Source organism: Neospora caninum, chromosome X (assembly GCF_000208865.1).
Source record: "Neospora caninum Liverpool complete genome, chromosome X".
In the NCBI taxonomy this organism is placed as follows: Eukaryota; Apicomplexa; class Conoidasida; order Eucoccidiorida; family Sarcocystidae; genus Neospora; species Neospora caninum.
In genome coordinates this window covers 1,577,947-1,597,020 of record NC_018396.1, presented here as the reverse complement: position 1 = coordinate 1,597,020, position 19,074 = coordinate 1,577,947, and the positions used below count along the sequence as shown (strand labels likewise).

General features: G+C 51.4%; 2 protein-coding genes across 2 annotated transcripts; one reads left to right on the top strand and one right to left on the bottom strand.

The window, feature by feature from the left end:
* Positions 1–1,620: 1,620 nt before the first annotated feature.
* NCLIV_046700 (putative zinc finger protein) lies at positions 1,621–2,579 on the top strand (the record flags this gene model as incomplete). The annotated part of the gene is made up of 2 exons (XM_003884220.1): positions 1,621–1,717; positions 2,368–2,579. The coding sequence occupies 2 exons, from the start codon at positions 1,621–1,623 to the stop codon at positions 2,577–2,579; spliced, it is 309 nt and encodes a 102-aa protein (XP_003884269.1).
* Positions 2,580–13,384: 10,805 nt separating this feature from the next.
* NCLIV_046690 (VASA RNA helicase, related) lies at positions 13,385–16,220 on the bottom strand (the record flags this gene model as incomplete). The annotated part of the gene is made up of 3 exons (XM_003884219.1): positions 13,385–14,443; positions 14,503–14,580; positions 15,048–16,220. The coding sequence occupies 3 exons, from the start codon at positions 16,218–16,220 to the stop codon at positions 13,385–13,387; spliced, it is 2,310 nt and encodes a 769-aa protein (XP_003884268.1).
* Between the last annotated feature and the right edge of the window lie 2,854 nt (positions 16,221–19,074).

The window sequence follows — 19,074 nt, the reverse complement described above, 5'->3', positions numbered from 1 at the left end:
TCAAGGCTACCGTTCTCTTGAATTCTTTCCCCAACGCTCTCTTCTGGCTCCTTCTATTGTCCTCTTTTGGTTGCGTGAAACCTTCTGCCAGTTTTCTGCATCAAAGCGATGCACCGGTAACACCTACGTGCCTTAGTGGGAGTCGATTGTGGCGCGCAGGTCTCCCCTTCGAACCCTTTTCTGCAGTCTGCCTTCACGCCCGCCGCCATACCTTTATTCTCTTTCTCTCTACTGCTTTCGCCTTTCTCTCTGCACATTAGAATCCGGATTTTCATTCTCTGTTTTCTTTCTTCCTTGCCCTAATTCGTCGCCTTTTTCACCCCTGTGTCTCGTTGGATGTGCCAATATCCTCAAATTCACTCTGCTGTTGCCCACCGTCTGTTTTCTCTCGGGAGCCTCTTAATAACTTCATCTTCTCCTGATCGCTCTCTCTAGGTCTGTTTGTTGCTGTTCTGCAACCCTTCCCTGTGTGTCGTTCAGGCATAGTTCAAGTTGCCTGAAAAATTCTCACTCCCGCGGTTTCACCGTGGTATCTTTGCCGGCACCTTAGCTCTTGTTGTTTGTGTCCATATACCTTCGTGTATAGACAGATGTAGAAATATGCAAGTTTTCTGTTCTCCTTCCAGTCCCCAAATAAAATGATATCCTTAATGCCTTCTGAACAATCGTTATGGCGGGGACCGCACGCTTCTCAGCTGTTTTCTCTCGCGTGCATGCATCCATTCGTGGCTCAAAAAAGGCGGGCTTTCCTCAGGGCAGAGGAAGCGCTTACTTCTACCTTGCCAAAACCTTCCACCGGTGCATCTCCCTAATTTTTGAGATTATCCGTCTCTCGTAAGCCAGAGACCGTCCGGCTGACGCGGATAAGGACACGTCTTTGTAGAGGTAGCGGCTCTGAAAACGGCTGCGTTGTGGACGTTGCATGCGCGGACTCGCGGTAAGGCTGCGTTGCCCGATAACTTGGGTTTTCTTTCTATTTTTAAACGGCATCTCCCTCCGCGTTCTTTTCCTGCGAGCGTGAGAGAAGGGGAACCTCCAGCGGCTTCTCCCTGTGTAGACTTTATCGAAGTTGCACGCCTAGCCAGTTGCTCTGTATTCTTCCTCCGAGGGTTCCCGTGCTCGCGTGCTGTTACATACATTTTTCTACGCGCGATTTCTGTTCGTCACGGGGAAAGAAGCATCAGCAAACATCCACAGAGCCTGCATATGTCTGCTTACAGGATAAAAGGCCATATCTGGACGACTGCGAAGAAAACCAGCACATCGACTTACACATGAATATATGCATGTTCGTGCGTACATTCATTCAATCAGCAAGAATGTATATATATATATATATATATGTATATGCCTACGTATGTGGATAGAATAGATGTGAATGTTTGACGTGGCAGGGGGTTTTGTTTCCCAGTGTGTTCGTTGCTTCGTCTCCTTCATGGCCACGTGGTTTTCCCTGGTCGACTTCTCTGGGGCATGTCTTTTGCGGTTTCTTGTCATGTTTTTCCTTTTGTATCAGCCCTTTGGAAGCTCCACGCGAGTCGGACACGAACAGGCTGTGAGGCAATTTGTAACCCTGAGGAGAGAGGAGACGAGAACGCATCTGTAAAAACTTCAGTCACGATGGGGCGACGACAGAAAGTGAAGAGCAACGCGGGGAACAGAAAGCTGAAGAGGGGAGAACGAGATTTGAAGAGGCGAGGCAAAGACATCGATCAAGGTGAGTTGTCGAAAGGTGCATAGAGCATGAACAAAGGGTATAGTTCCTCCGCGTTTATCGATATTTGCGGGGCGAGGTTTCTGTGCTCTAGGAAGCCCGGTGCCGTGTCCGTTGAACTGAAAGGGGGCCGCGGAACAACGACTTTATGCATGCATACTGGAACTTTCACTGGAGCATCAGCTGCGTAGACTGTTCAGCTTATACCATCTCTGCTTAAGGGTGTGAATATGAGAATTCGAGTAGATAAAGGCCTCTACGGGGATGAATATTGCAGAGATTTGCTCTCTTAACATGGTGTTCGTCAAATGCGACGTGCATTCATTGGGGGTGTATCTAGATCTTCACCACGCGAAACGCGCATGCAAAGTCCGGTCCCTTCACCGTCGCAACTTATTAAGCTTTTTTGCGTCTCTGTGTTCATTTCTGAGATGACTTCGCTTCCAAATCTTATACGTAAATGTATGTAGGTATGTAAGTATATATATATATATATATATATATATATATACAGAGAAAGGTGCCCTGTTCGGGATATGCGAGGTGGCTGTACCACCGCCTTGTTGTTGTTACATAAACATACAAAGGCGTCTGTGTCCTTCCCTCTGCTTCTCCACTAAGCGGCTTTTCGGAACTTTTTCTTGTGTCCTCAGTCCATGCAGATTTGTTGAAAGGCCATGTGGATTTGCCAGTCGATGACGACTTGCCGGGGAAAGGTCAGTTCTACTGCGTCTCGTGTGCGCGCTACTTCATCAGCGACTCCGCTTTGCAGATTCACACCCGAACAAAAGCCCATAAACGCCGGCTGGTTGTCGCCCAGGAGACCCCGTGGACTCATGAGGACGCCGAGCAGGCGGCGAAGTGATCATCATCCAAATCGAAACCAAATAAACCTCGCGTTTAGTTTGGCAGGCAGATGCTTCGGCAAGGGGATATGCCTTGGGCGAAAACTGGAACGGGGCTGTTCGAGGGGTGTAGAGACACCCCGGTTGCGACGACACGCAAAGGGTAGTGACTGAACGTGCTGGGAAGTCTCAGCGAAAAGACAAAAGCGACTGGAACGGAAAGAAGCTGAAGTGTTGCGGTAGGGACGGGACCCAGAAAATGGGATCAAGCAATGTTCAGGTACTTCACAATGGAAAGAGGGCGTATTGCCCATTGCCAAACCGTGCCTCTTTGTATGAATCTTTTCCCCCTCTTTTTCTGAAGAACATACACAGTATTTCTACTCTTGTCGATATACAGATGACTCCGTGCCTGCGTGTAGATGTGCCTGTCGCCACATCTATTTGTAGACGTGCGTACGCATCTTAATGTTCGTTTGTATGTCTGCACATATTTTTGTAGACATATATACATGGGTATATTGCACTTGCGTTGGAGAGGAGCGAACCGCTGGTGGGAATGAAAAAAGATGAGGTCTATTATTTTCTGGAGTGTTGCTGTATCATGTATCTCCGTGTTTTGAAAGAGTGAGGCGGCTCGTGGGGGACGAGGTGTTCGTTCAGGATTGAAGGAAGCTTGAGCTGTAGCCTGTGTGTCAGTTCTGTCGCAGAAGACGGCAGCTTGATGGCGTCGTAGTTTACGCTTTGCGCATGCACCGCTGACTACGCCGCCAACTCAGGACTCACACAATCACTCATATATATATATATATATATATATATATGGATCCGTACACATGTGCACGAAAAACCACAGGTGTGCATGCGCACGCATGCAAGTACATCATTCAAAAAAGCAGCTGTGTACATCAATCCGGAAACAAGCATTAGGGTTCCGCTGGTCGCATCGGACACTGGACTTTGGAAACACCCAGACCTGGAGAGAATTTTCCTGTGCTGGCCACAAAAACGAAACGAGAAAAAGCTTTTCTGTGGGACAGCTGCTTACGGGTTTTCCCCCGGAACGCAATGAGACAACCAACAGCGTGGGGCTGCCGCACGGTCGAAGACGGTAATTTCCTGACTTCCCCAACGTTTCTTTGGGGCAAGCACCAGAGCAAAACACTCAACCACACACAGACACCTGCTGTCAAAACTGTGTCCCTCCTACCTTTTTAATGTTTTTTTCGAAAAGCTCTATGCTTCGGCGCTTGAGCGCTTGCATCCACATAGATATTTCTACCGATATATCTGTGCATATTGGAAGAGATACTCATATCAAATGCATGTATGTAGATATGTAAATGCACGTGTACGAGTATGTCCTAAATTTACAAACATGCACGCACATTCATACACACCGCGCTTTCACCCTATAGAGATAGATGCGCAGCAGTCGACTGAAGGCTCAGTCGTGCCTGTCCGATTGCCTCTCTTAATTTCCACTCGGGTTTCCAACGGCTGCAAGCGCCGCAGCCAACTCGGCTTCGGCTTTGGGCCCAGCGACTGCCCCACGGCGTCCCCGGCGTCTACAAGAATCCCAAGGAAGGTGACAGCAGATCGACGGCTCGGTGTTTTCCTCGATGGATCCGAGTCCTTTGGTTGTTTGCTTCCCAAATGGACTGCCACACATAATTTTGGCCGGGTGGACAGAGGTAAACACATGCAGACTTAGGGAGATCTTTCTGTGCCCCGGGACGGTTCGGCTTAGAACACAAATGCTGTCCTCTTACAGAGCACGAGCCCCAGCAGCAGGTGCCGTCGTTTGTTCGAGTGCATGGAAAAGAAAAGCGAGAAGAGAGAGCGGATCAGCAAGAGACAAACGGGGCACGCCGGCAACAGGATAGCACCCAAAAGCTGTCGAGAGTTGCATGCGTGTGAAAGTACGTTTGAGTGTACCTATGTGTATGCATTTTCTTACACAGATTTCGGTATATATATGTAGTAGATATACTCGTTCATTTTCCCATGTTCTCCACAGGGGTAGACAGAGAGATGGAAGAGTTTTGACTTCAGGTTTGATTCCTGCAGATGTTTGCAGCTTTTTTTACAGTGATATGTGTTGAAGGCATAAAAATGTGCAGACACAATGCATGCATATTCAACTAGGTGTTATTCTTTGCTGTTTCCATTCTTTTAGGTGCTTACTCTCCTTACGCTTCTAACGTGGCTTCACCCCCCGTCTTCATCTTCTTTGTCAAGAGTGCGTCGCCAGTCGCGTCATTCCGGCTTCTTCTCCGAGACAGGATGGGCAGAAACATTCTGACGAAAAAGAGAAACCAACAGCGCCGTCGTCTGCCTTCCTTGACATTTTATAACGGAGGCGAAGACTCCGGAAATGGGCCTTCAAACTATACTACGCATACATTGAGGCCTCTGCGAGGATCGAGAATCACCCTATCGCGGCCCCAAGCTACTGTCTGTAGCATGCGTATAATCACATGCATATATATATATATATATATATATGCCTTTGTTTGGCGGCTCATGTATATTAATATTTCCGTGCGTTTAAACAAGCATCCACACATACACACATATAAGCCGGCACTTACGTGAGGAAAACTTCTCCATGCGCAAATAGGCCCATCGATATATATAGAGAGAAAGAGAGAGACATGTGAGCGATGCTGGACCCCTTGGCCGGCTACTGGGACTTACGGCTTTAGAGTCGAGGACGCATTGAGCCTGTTGCTCGGAGAATGGCGAGGAGAACGAAATTCGTCCTTCACACAACGCGGGCACATGCATCGGTCATGGATTGAGCGTGTTTGCGTGCACGACCTTGTATGTGCGATGTCTGTGTGAACGCAGATATGGGCCCATTTGCGTATATGTGCCAAGCCTTGGGCACCGCCGGCAAGCTGCGCCACAGAGAAAGAGCTGTGTCTTTTGTTTGTCGAACTTCCCTGTTCCACCTGTCCTGGATGAATATATCCACGTGTGTAAAATGTGTAGTGATGCAGCTCCATACGTGAAGGTGTCTGTATGTGTGTGGGTGCATATATTTGTGTCTCCAATTATAATCAACCTGCCGATCTATCTGCAAACGGTATTGTATGGATGCAAGTGTATCTTCACGGAGAAGGCGGCCATCGGTTTGCTCCCTCGGTGTCGCAAACGCACTTCGAGAGCCGGTTTTTTACTTCTCCTGTTGCTGCGAAGGTTCACCCCAGAGAAGCACAACAAGCAAGGAAACGGTTGACTTAGGAAGGGCGCCAGCGGAGAAGGCAGATATATGTGAAGGATTCATTGCATGCGTCCTACCTCTCAGGGGTCCTTCCAGAGGCCAGCTTTTTCGTTGCGGCGGCTGGGTTCTTGAGGCACTTGGAGGCGTAGAAGCTCTCGCAGGAAGGCTTGCTCGCTTTTCTTGCTTGCATTCGCGGCGAGTCGCACTCGCCATCCTTCATGATGCATGCCGTGCAGTGACACCGCTCGTCAAGCTTCGGTCTCAGGCACTCATTCACTCCGCAAGTCTCGCAGTGAGGCCGGAGGAGATGCTCGACCGTCCGGGCCGCTGTCGAGGTGTCTTTTCTCGACAGCTTTGTCTCGGTTGAAAGGTCTTCCGTCCAGTCCAACTGGGACAGGGAGGTCCTGATGTTGTAAACAAAAGGGGGGAGAGAGGGCACTGGAGAAGTTGGACAGTGAAGCAACTCGGACATATGTTGCATTACGTTATGCGCACTATCCTGGCCATCTACACCAGTCTATGCGCCAGCCCAGCGAGGACCAATGCACGTATTTTCTTATCGAGTTTTTCAACTTCCACCTCTAGAAAGTGTTTAGATGTCACGGCACCTCTTCCAGTTCGCGTCCATGTGTGTTCTCCGCCTCTTCGATCTGTTTCCTTCCTAACAGGAGTATCGCCAGCGACAATGGCTGACATTTTTAACGGAGCAAGCGACTTGTGCTTCAAGCACGTAGAGGAATTAATAAATATTAGCTGTAGGTGTATACATACACACCTATATGCTCTCTATGCATATGTACTACCACACAGCTGTAGGGGTATAAATCTACATGCTACAAGTATGATCTTGACGTGCACTCTGGAGTTTCGTGTTCGTAGAAGGGGTGCCCACCGAATTAGGCCGCCTGAGTGGCTCTCTTTTCTTACACACGGCTGGCGCTTCGCTGTGGCTTCACTGCTCGAGTAGTCGAGGTGTGGTGTTTTTCGAGTTGTTTCGAAGATGTTCTTTGCGGAGCAAGTGTCTCGGTGAATTCCGTTCCATCTTCAGTGGCTTGGTCCAGAGAACCGAGCGTTCTAACGCCTCGTGAGGGAAGACAGCCCAAGGTGCGTTGTTTGGTGGCCGTTGCCTTTGCTTCCGCTTCGAATTTGTCTTTCAGACACTTTGAGGCAAAAAATGTTTCGCAGGACGGATTGGACGTTCGCCGAGCCTTCATTCTCGGCGACTCACATTCCCGGCGCTCACTCAGGCCGAGGCATGCGTCACAGTGGCAACGGTCATCGAGCCAGGGTCGAAGACACTCAGCGGCTCCGCACATCTCGCAGTGCGGTCGGGGCAAAGCGGGAGGCGCTTCCACGTCGGGCCGACTGCGCGTGAGGGACCGGCCCCACGAGCTTGTTCGGCTTCTTTTCGAGGCCGATCTGTGTCTGGCAAACAAGGGTGAGAACGAAAAGTTATAGAACAAAGCAAACGGGAACACACACAGACAGTGCTCTGGTCTCCACAGACAAAACGGGATGCAACGAGACCCTAGTCGAGGTAACCCCCCAGCACCTCGAGCTCCGTAGTGTAACTGACATTTGCATGTTCACTTTTAGGTGGTATACGTATATACACAAATATAGATAGATGTAGATATGGTGACAGCTGAACAGGACTAGTATAAAAGAGGGGACTTTCGGTTCAGGCAAACGCCTGGTCGAAAGTCTTTCTCGTTCTCGATACGGTAGCCCCTAAACACCCCAGCGTGAACCTAGAATTTACAAGGGATTAATGATAAAGATGTGTCTGCGTCATATACGTCGTTCGCCAAGCGATAAGTACAGATGTATAGCCAAGCCGGAAGGGCGTCTTAAATGCGAGTGGTGTCTCGCTTCATAAATAAATGATCAACATAGTTTGAGCTCTACGAAGAAAATATAAGGAAACTCGAGACGCTGGCCAGTTTTCGAGCAGTCATCGTGAGGCAATCACGAAGTGCTGCGGAAGAGCTACATTCTCTCTTTGCTTCCCTTTGTAGCATCAACTCACACCAGGGCGGCGGTTCCTTCCGACGCCCCTCTTCCCTCAAGCAAAAACTCTCACCAAGACGCCAGTGTGAATGCACCCACAGCGGACGACTTCCTCATTTGTGTCTACCCTCCGTTTCGGCCGTGCAGACTGTTTGGACCGGAGAACTCACTTCAGGGTGGCCAGGGTCGTCTGCAGTGACTCCTCTTCTCTTGACTTCACCTGGCTGTGTTCTTTCTTCAGTCTTTTGGCCTCCGATGGTTTCTTATCAACCATCGTCGTTGGCTGTCTCGACTTCAAGGTTTGCACCTCGAATTTCTCTCTCATGCATTTCGATGCGTAGAACGACTCGCACGACGGGTTCGATTCTCTCCGAGCCTTCATCCGAGGGGATTCACACTCTCTCTTATCCAAACCTAAACATGCGTTGCAGTGGCAACGGTCATCGAGCCACGGGCGAAGACACTCGGCTGCTCCACACATTTCGCAGTGCGGACGGGGCAGTGCGGGGACCGACTCAACACTCGCGTTTGCTCGGGAGCTCCTCGATCGGTGAGACGAACTCGCGGCTGTCGAAATGAGCGAAAGACTCTGAAGAGAGGCCTTCCGCCTGCAAGTCACCCAAATCGAAAGGCCCCATACCGAGACGACGACGATCGCTGCCCAGAGTAATACTACTGAATGTTGCACAGTATTTGGTAGCGTACAGACACAAGCTGGTACAAGTGTGTGGACGTATAGGTCCGCATGTATAATGTACGTGCATGTGTATACTTACAACAATACGCCATGTGAGGGGCAAAACAATCCTTTTGCACGTAACTCGTAAACACACGTTTTGCTCGCGAACATGTGATGGCCTCCTTCGAAACGACTCATTTTCGGAGACGATCCGAACGAGTTTATCCGTCTCAGCAATGGACAAGCAGTCTAGTGTTACATCTCCATTGACGGCGGAGAAAAGAAAACGTGTTTTGCTGAGGAAACTGACGGATAGCTTACAGGGTGGTCTGCGAGGTCTCCTGTTTCTTCAGGTCGGATGTGGAAGCTTGAGGGTTAATGGTTGCTACGGTGCTCGGCTCCGTTTCGTCCTTGGAAATGGTACTGGAAGAGAATTGTTTCATTATGAATTTTGTCGGCTGTCTAGACCTGATTTTTTGCGACCGCTGTTCGAACTCATGTTTCATGCATTTAGATGCGTAGAACGACTCGCACGACGGGTTCGATTCTCTCCGAGCCTTCATCCGAGGGGATTCACACTCTCTCTTATCCAAACCTAAACATGCGTTGCAGTGGCAACGGTCATCGAGCCACGGGCGAAGACACTCGGCTGCTCCACACATTTCACAGTGCGGACGGGGCAGTGCAGGGACCGACTCGACACTTGGGTTTCTTCGGGAGCTTCTCGATCGGTGAGACGAACCCCTCTGGCTACGCTGAGAACTGACGCCCAGTGCGGACGAACTTCCCTTTCCTAGTGGCGCGTTTGTCTTGGACTGTTCCCTGCGGGCGAGACAACGGAAGCCAGAAAACAGAGAGGAGAGGGGAAAACCATCATTTGACAGGTAGCTTCATGGTCCCTCGTTCGCTGAATTAGTGAGGCCATTATGTAGGCAGTCACTTCTTCGCGACAGTTCATTTTCCTTTCTTGACCCGTACTTCCTCGCTCTTTGTATGTTCCACCGGAAGTCGTGCATCTCCCCGTAACGGGAGGGCCCCTACCCAGCTCATCGGTCCAAATGCAGGCATCTATGCGGGCAAAGGGAAGCACTGAGGAACTCAGGACTGTTGTGTGTATGGAATCACCAATCTGCACATGTGTCTCTTCATAAACGAATTGCGTGTACGAATAATTTGGCGCGACAGCGCGGGCTCCCCGCTATATTTATATACAAAAGCATATGTGTATCTGCCCCATATATACTGCCGCGTAAGCGGTTCGATGCTGTATTTCAAAAGGAGGAAAGGTGCTGTCGGCGTTGAGAGTGTCCAATGGAATGCTGCATCGAACAAAGTGTTTATGTACCAGGGAGCCACGAGTGTAACTTGGGCGGAAGTTTTGGCGGGTGATCTTTTTGTCTGAATTCCCTTTTTGGAAGCAAGCATTTCCGGTCCTGCGGTGTCAAGAGCAGCGCGCGGGCGTTCTGTGAGTAATGTTTCTGGCGTTCGCGACCTTTGGAACTTGTCTTTCATGCATTTGGGGGTGAAGGACATCTGGCTGCTGGAGTCGCGGCTTCTCATGCTGGGCCTAGAGCGGCCATTTTTTTCGGTTCCGAAAAAGCATGCATCACAATGGCATTGATCATGTACCCAGGGCCGCAAGCATTCGGCGGCACCACACATGTCGCACGGACAGCTGGAAACTTCAGTTGTTTTCTCATGTTCCAATGCCAGAGCGTTCTTGCTCCGTTTGCTGCTAGTGTTGTTCTTGCTTCTACTCATTGTTTTATCAGGGCCACGAGAGGCTGAGCGACCTCTTTGCGGTGTGGCCGAAAAAGACTTTTCGGAAGCTACCATTGCGCTGCACAGAATCGGCAAACAAAAGCAGAGAAAGTTAAGTTCTCTTTGGCAGTGTTTCGAGCCCAAAAGGCAGAAGAATTACACCGGAGAAAAAGCCTGCGACACATGCGTTTCCTTGCGATATTTAGATGACTTCGTGCTAAAGAAAATCATTACACATCGAATGCGTGGTCATGGACACTTGTGCAGCGGCACGCATGTGGAGACAGATACGAAACTGTACAGAAACCACTACAAGCAGAGAGAAACGTGAGCGATTTTTTCTCACTCCTTTAGGCAGGCAGTCGTTGTCATTGGCACCGCCGGTTTCTGGACAGCCTTCAGTGCGTCGGACATGCGAACTGTGGACTCAAAAGTCTCTCCGTTCACCATTGTCGACACTGCCCTTCGATTCTGACGAACAGCAGTTCTCAGATGTGGCTCTGAAACTGTGTCAGAAGCAAGAAAGCGGCTCCCGCAGGGAAGCAGCACGGTCCAAAACGAGACAAGGAAGACGGGCTTCAGTTTACACGTAGAAAGCCTGCCGAATAAACTTTCTGGCGAAATATCTAACGCAAGAATACTCAGACTTGATACTGGCGACTAAGGAAAGGTCCTTCTGAAGGGCATGTGAAGAGAAAAGGCATAATGGAGTTTGGGGCTGTTCTGCCCTCATTGAGCTATTTTTTAGCTCGCCTACCATGAGTACTGCAGTCGAACGTGGTTCACTGCATATTTCTGGAAAACTTGGCTGACCTAGTACGCAAAACTCAAAGCCTGGTAGGCCAACACACGATTTAGGATAATGGCTTTCTCAACACGCGCAACAACAACAAAGGTTTGAAGAAGCAACGAGCCTTGACACAGAAACACTGAATGATCAAACACCGCGACCCCGTGCGCACCGAAATGTGCGCTGAGGCCAGCTACGTTGACCATTCAAAGATGCCCCCGCCCCACAAATTGTTTTCTCTCTTGCGCATCAGACGATAATCTCTCTCGCATGGCCCTTTTTTAAGAAAACGCTACGCATGCAGCGCCAACACGATTGTTAGTCGGAGAAATTCCCCTTGGTCACAACAACCTAGTAGAACAACCATCAAAAAGATGCCGAGAAAAAACACTTACGCTCGCGAACTGTCAGACTTGAGAAGGTATCACAATGGGGCCTAGGAAACGATATTCGCTGCCACCCAGCAAATGTACCATCCAAACTTCTTCAAGTCCAGGTGGAGAAGTAGCTTGTTGGGCGTGGATATAGAACAACTCTCCACGAGCGAGGGCATGTGCAGCATCTGCAGGAACGAGATCGCGTTTGAACAGTAAGTTCATTTTTCGGGTGACTGAAGCCGGAGGAACGCAGTCACCCAGGGTGTGGCTGGAGCCCGGATTCGGTCCAAAATGCATCATGTCGATGGCGATTCTTTCTCCGTCGGTTGTACGGTTTCTTCAGTCATTTGATTAACTCTTTGGAGTTTTTTATGTTCATGACTGATTTCTTAAGTAACTACTCACTAGCCAGCACTTGGGCTTTTCCACACGTGTGGCTTCCGAGCTTCCGCGTTGCACAGCATGCGAGTATCCAATCCAGTAGTCCATCTCAGCGAATTTCCCCAGAAAACGCGGCATCAGTAGCGCCCTAAGCATCTCATTTCGGTATTTGCCACTGGGAGCCTAACTAAAGTTTGGGTGGTGCTTATGCAACAACTTCCACACAAGGCTTCTCCGAGGAAACAGCTTGGCAGGAACATCGTAACATTTCCTGCATGGACCTGAGGCGCCAGTTTTTCAAACACACTACAGAAGCGTTACAGTACACACTTCAATGCGTCACCGCGGTGGATGAACAAACGCGTACAGTCGGTGTGATGTATCAGACCTCTCCTGGTGACCCAGAAGAGCAAACTAGTGTGTGAAGGGCAGTCGATAGTGACCGTCCCACGTCTCTTCCTCCTTGTTCTGTTTCGACATACGCCATTTGACGTCAGAGGATCAGGACCTCGTTCTCTGAAAATCCATCCACCCCCCAAACCTTCAGTACTACATCCAGCATTCGCACAGATTTAAGTGGACTGCGTGAAAGGTGGGCCATGCCTCGAAGCCTCTGCTTAACTAGCTGGGCATAACAATCTGCGGAGACTGATCACGTGCCTGTGGTTGTCAGATTACCGGTATCGGAATATTCCTCAGCCGTCGGGTGACGAATTCTCAGTTGCTTCAGGCCATTGCCTATTCTATGCCCGTGTTAGTGCCGATGAGTCTGTTCTAAATTACCTGCGAAGCCACATTCGTGCGAACACTTACAGCCAAAGGCCTAAGCCAACAGTACTAGCGAATTTGTGAGAGTACGCAGGTTTGTCCGCCTCGAAAGGTGCGCAGGTTTGTCCTCCTCGAAAGCACTCATGCTCCAAAAATCAGCTGTGGAACAACTGCGTTCGGCGCACCTGCCCGTCTCGGTTATCGGTCGTGGGCCTTTGCACACATTGGACGTTTTCTCTTGAAGATACCAACAATCCAGAGTGGACAAACGCTCCACACAGCGTATACCAGACCTTGCGTCTCCAAACCACGGCAACACATGAAAGTATAAACAGTCACCAATGCACGAATCAATAAATCCAGAGTTGTTCGAGGCATTGCGTCCGATCGGCATGTATGTTCGAGTCTGTACCCACCCTACACAACGTTTTTCTACTCCCTATGCGTGACTCGTCCTCTGTGTCTCTGCCTGAATATATTCGTCGGCGTCCCACCTTCAACAAGCACGGAAGAAAAAGCTTTCTCTCTATCCAAAAGTCCTCTATTTTCCTCTCGAGACGATCAGCACTTCGTGATCCCAAAGAAGATCTGTGGCCACTTCTCCCTCGAAAACCATCGCAGTTGCCACACTACTCGCTCTCCTCTCCACTCGCATCCGCCCCCGTTCCAGTCTTTCGTTTTAAATGGCTACTCCACAGACAGACGGGCATTATAATACATGTTGCGTCTCTTCAGTGATTTTTCCCCCAGGTCTGCGCTCCGCTCGTATCACCATCTCGTTCCGCGTCGTCGCGCACACCCTGCGTTGTCTCTGCCAATCTGTCGCCGCACTACCACGCATCCATGCCTCCGGGACGATCTCCACTCATGACGGCCGCTCGAAAACCGCCCATCGGACGGCTGCCTCCCGGGTTCGTTCGCCAGTCCGACGCAGGCAGGCGACTGTCCCCCATCGGAGCAGCTCCAGCTCGGCTCCCCATGCCACTCATGCTGCCGTAGCCTGCGCCGCCTTGCCGGCCACCGAACGTTCCCCCGCCGCCTCTGCCTCCTCGCCCACCGCGGCCTCCGCCCCACCCGCCGCCCATTCGCGACGAGGAAGAGGTGCACGAGAGGACGAGAGGCGGCAGGAAGGAAGGAATGTCTTGCTTGGCCTCTTCCAAGAGGTTCAGGAGGTCACGGAGGATCGGCTTGTTGCTCTCGTTCACGAACGACGTGGCCAGGCCGAGGTTCCCGGCGCGACCGGTACGTCCAATGCGATGCACATAATCATCGATGTTGGTCGGGAGGTCAAAGTTGATGACGTGAGTGACGTTGGAGATGTCAAGTCCACGGGCTGCGACGTCCGTGGCGACGAGGATGGGACACTTTGCGGCCTTGAAAAGACGGAGTGCCTCTTCACGTTCTTGCTGCGTGCGGTCGCCGTGGATGGAGATTGCCGGGAAGTCGTCGTCGACGAGGTAGTCCTCAATCATATCCGCTTTGCGCTTCGTTTCCACGAAAATGATCGTCAGACCCTTCTCGGTTTCGCGGAGCAGTTTGACCAGCAACTTCAGTTTCTGGTCTTCATCCGCATACTGCAGGCGCTGACGAATGAACTCGTTCGTGCTCCCCACGCGCCCCACAGCGAGGTAAATGTAGTCCTCAAGGAAATCCTTCGCCAGCATCTGAATCTCTCGCGGGAAAGTCGCGCTAAACATGACAGTTTGCCGTCCCACCCGGCGCCCCGGGCCGCTGTCGCCTCCGAGAGACGGATATCCTGCTGTCTGCGGTGAAGGGGACGGGGGCAAATCGAAGCTCTCGACAATCAGTTTGATCTGGGGCAGGAAACCCATGTCCAACATGCGATCTGCCTCGTCCAACACAAAAAACTGAACCAAACCAAGACGGACCTGAAACAAAGAAACACACAAAAAAAGACGTCCTGTTGCACCGAATCAGAAGAACGCACCTCGCGCTCTGACGAACACTCAGGAGACGGAGAGGCCTTTTGCCCGCTCTTGCACGACACGCCCGGGCCAGCGCTTCTCTAAGCACGCCACAACACTCAGTGAACCATCCGCGCCGTTTCCCTTGGCATTTGTGAAGCGGCTCCCCTGCTTTCCATGGGGCGAGGAATGCCGTGTAAAAGTCTTATAGCCGGCTTGGATCCTCTCTCGAAAGGCTCATTTGGATTTCATTGTAAGCATCACTCATTGACTTGGCAACTGGAAGACACGTCACCCCTTTCCAGGCCCACAACTGCAGTTCCGAGAGAACGGCTCCGCCTCGAGCATCACTACAGAAATTCTACATCTGCCGATAACAGTCGCAACTCCTTTCTTCCCCCACGCCTCCTCCTGTCCTCGCCACACGGTTCCTGAACGTTGTCTCCCGAGGCGCCGACTGCTCTCACTTGTTCTTTGTGTACTGTAAGCTACATGTATACGCGATAAGAAAGGTTCAGCGATTTCTATCCGAGTTTTACGGGCCGGGTTGGCGCGTCCCCTGCCTCACCTTTCGCCGTTCGAGGAGATCGACAAGCCTGCCAGGGGTGGCGACGCAGATGTCGCATCCGCCGTCCAAGTCGATAAGCTGGCGCTTGACATCGCTACCTCCGTAGACGGCGACAGTCCGCACGCCTGTGCCAAATTGAAATTTGCGCGCTTCTTCATAGATTTGCATAGCCAACTCACGCGTAGGCGAGAGGACCAAACAGATTGGATACGCTGGCGGTTTGCGATACCCAGAACCGCCACCTGCAGCTGCCTGAGGCAATGGAGGGGGCCCATCCTGGAGCATGCGGGCGATGATCGGATACAGAAAAGCTGCGGTTTTCCCGGATCCTGTCTGTGCACATGCCATCAAATCACGGCCCGACAGAATCGTTGGGATCGAGTTCTTCTGAATCGGAGTTGGCTTGGTGTAATTCACGCGCGAGACATTCTGCAGGAGAAGCGGGTGAATCTGCATGCCCGGGGTCTGGAAAGATTCAATTGCCATAATGCGCTCAGCTCCACGCCCTTTCAACTCCACTGGAACTTTGTCGTACGAATCGAACTTGATTCCTGTGCTCTGCAACTTGTCGCTGCTGAAGACCTCCTTCTCCTTCTCGGGAACGTAGCGACGCCCGTCCCTCACGTCCCAGCCTGTCCCCGTCGCACTCGCCCGCATGGACCGAGAGTTGTAACCGCCGCCTTGCTGCATCGCAGCTGCGCGAGCGTTGTACACACCCCCCGATGCATTTCCTTGGAACTCGCCTTGTCCTTGTGCACTGTACGCCGCGTTGGGAGGGGTGTACCGGGGAGCTCCGGCGCCGAGACAGCTGAAACGATCACCGGAGCCTGGGGGCACGTAGCGCCGACCCTGAGTCCCCTGGCCGGGACTTCCCGCGCTGAGGCCATTGCTGGCCCCAGTCGCGTTCGGGTAGCTACTCCGGTCTGTAGGCGAGTGACCGGACGGGCCGTGGGCACCCTGCTGGGAGGCGAGCGGAGTGTTTGACGAGGGATACTCTGGATACCCGCCGCTGGCACCTACGCCACCAGAGTAGTCCGCAGGAGGGCGATTTCGAAGGTGCGGAGGAACATATCTCTTCGGCTGCGGCTGCAGACCGGCGGACTGGCCAACGCCACCGCGAGACCCGACAGCGTTGTCTACTGCTGCCGGAGAGAGGTGGTGCTGCGGGTCCATTGGGTGCAATTGGGGACGAGAAGAGAGACGACGTACGAGATACCGGCAGACACGCGCCCGACAGAGCCACGAACGGGGCAAAAAAAGCGACGCGACAAAAACGAAAAAAAAGGAGGATCCAAGACAAAGGAGACGACTGCAAAGAACCACGGAACTTGGCGCGCTTAGTTCCAAGTGGGGCCATGCGTGAAGAACAAAAGAGACAAAAACGGGGGACAAAAAGGACGGCGGAAAGAAGAAATCCACGGGAGGAAAAAACGCAAGTTACAAGAAAAATACGAGCAAAACAGCAACGACACCGCTCGCGCGCCCTCAAAACCGACGGAATGATGGTGAGCGTGATGGTTCAAAAAACAATGCAAATCGCACGGGGAATTAAACAACAAAAAACACTTAATTTCGTAAAAAAGGCTCTGTCCACCGCGCCCCGCGTGGCCTGCGAAAACCACCGCGTCTAAAAAGAAAGAAGAGAAAAGAGACAGAATGCTTCAACAACGAGAGAGAGGAGAGTTGGGCATAGTATGTGGGGGAAAGGGCAGCTGGCGACGGCGCAGAGAGGAGTGGAAAAGACGAACGAGAAAGTATGCCATGTATAAGGCCAGCTGGGGGGCGATGCTCGTCCGTTTAAGCCGACAAAAAACACAGTTTTCCACGCGCCCACAACTACCTTTTCTCCTGGGTAAATTTAGACAGAGAATAGCAGTAATTCACGCTGCAAAAGTGGCAAATCCAGGGGAGAAATGACTTCTGATGAACACAGCTAGGTTTCGTTCAAAGTACCCTGCTGAAAACGCAGGACTTGGGCTGTATCGAACTGATAAAACGGAGTATACGGCGGGCTACTGCGCAGGTCACAGGGGGAGAGGGTCAGTACAACTAAAACGTGACTTCGTAGCTGAGCCGCGAATGTGGAACACTTTGGGGTAGGCGGACTACGGCTCCTCGACAGAGACAGCCCAGTCTCTGCTTCTTCTCCGTAGAAAAAGGAACAGTTGAGAGTGCACACAGCCACAGAGGAAACATCAGAGGAACGCGAGCAACAGATAAACACATAAAGATGAAACGCACACCAATTAGGAAAAAGAATCCGCGACGGCGGCGCGCAACAATGCGCAGTGGGAGTGAAACGGTGACAGCCGGCAGGGGGGCTGCAGATGCCCGAGAGCGACGATGGCGGGCGAAGATCCGCGAGTACGCCGTCTGAAGCTGGCGGGGTTTCAGGCGCATACAGAAACCGACACAAACAGCGTCCATGTCTGCCAGGGACAGCACACGAAAATCAGTGTTCTTACCCATACACAAGCGCAACATTTCAAGTTGCCGACACATCAATCGATGTGGTCAGTTACACACCGTCAAGGCTGGATATTTTTTGCCCCCTTAGAAAGCGAAAGTTGTTCCGTTGCAACGTCTAGTAGGAAAAGGTGGTTTTTTTAACGAGAACAGAGCTGCATATGCGCGACCAAACATTCACAGAAGACAGAATCACTTTTTGAAAGGGAGGCCCCGCGACCGCATGAACGAAGGAAATACGTTTTGCTTTATGATGGACCAACTTACAGTTACGTGTTGCATAAGCGGTGACAGGGAATTCTCTATTGTCCGCGATTTCGTCACCGGTTAACTGGCTGCCACGGAATGACGAGCAGGAGTTCGCTCTTGCTGACACACCTGTAGAAGTCAAAGCTCAACCAGAAAAACAGACACAGTCTGAAGTGGTCGATAGGCCTGCCCTTCATGTATGATTCTCAAGCCGGACCACTCACCGGAGTAGTCGCTTTTCAGTTTTTCCTCAACAAGCTTATTGACATCTCCAGCCCTTACTACGTAGCTTCTGAAGAAAGCAGTTGCTGCTGCAGCATACGAGGAGCTGCCCGGCTCAAACAGGCGCTCAGTGTGTGTTTCAAATGCTCCTTCTGCATCCAGTTCGGTAACCTTTTGTTCGCGGCCTTGTCGGTATGCCCTTTGTTGCCGGATGAGAGGAAGCGTTACCCCGATGCCGGAACTCGACAGCAACTATGTCACGCGTGTGCACTTACGAAACGAACACGAGGTACGGAGCTCATCCTTGCCAATGTGATGGGGGTCCGCCTCTATGGTCTTTCGGATTGATGCTGCATTGGAAATGCGGAGTTCAGGACTTGCCGGTATGCCAGTTGTCTAATGCACCATGCGTGACTTAAAGAACAAACCGCACTCCACTGAAAGCAAGGTTGACGGCAATTGCCGTGGCACTATAGTACGGGTCTTAAAAGGATGCTATTCACCATGGCCACCAGAGAACAGCTCCGCAAACTCTGGCGATCTGGGAGACGGGAGGAAGTACAGCTCCAGCAGCGCTCGCCTTGCAGGAGATTCCACACAAAAGGCCCGAAAACTTTCACGAGGGCAGGTCAACATATATGACCGCATCGTCCTGACAGATCTGAACAGTAGGCATTGACGATGGTCGTGTTACCATGACTACCCATTAACTGAAGCAGCAGTTCCTTCATCGTGTTGAACTGTCACTGCCAAAACGATTTAGCGAAACCGCCGAAGAAGGCACAAAGCCCTTCCGTCAGCGCTTGCTTTAGGCGTGACTCCACCGTCAAGCGGCTCAGTTCAGAAACGATGCAGAGCGTTAGCAAAACCGCGAAGGTGAGTCCGGTAAACGCACTTGCTCGTAGTGCAGATATGCCAGCTTCCTTGGTCTTTATTCTACAAATCTTGGTCCATGAGTGTAGCAAAACCCAAACAGAGAGATGGGATACTGCTCCATCATCCGCATGGAGGTGGAAAGCTGGTTCCCCAATTTGCTTCCGCTGAAAGCGGCAGGCACACCACAGGTATACATCAGGAGCGTAGCGTACAC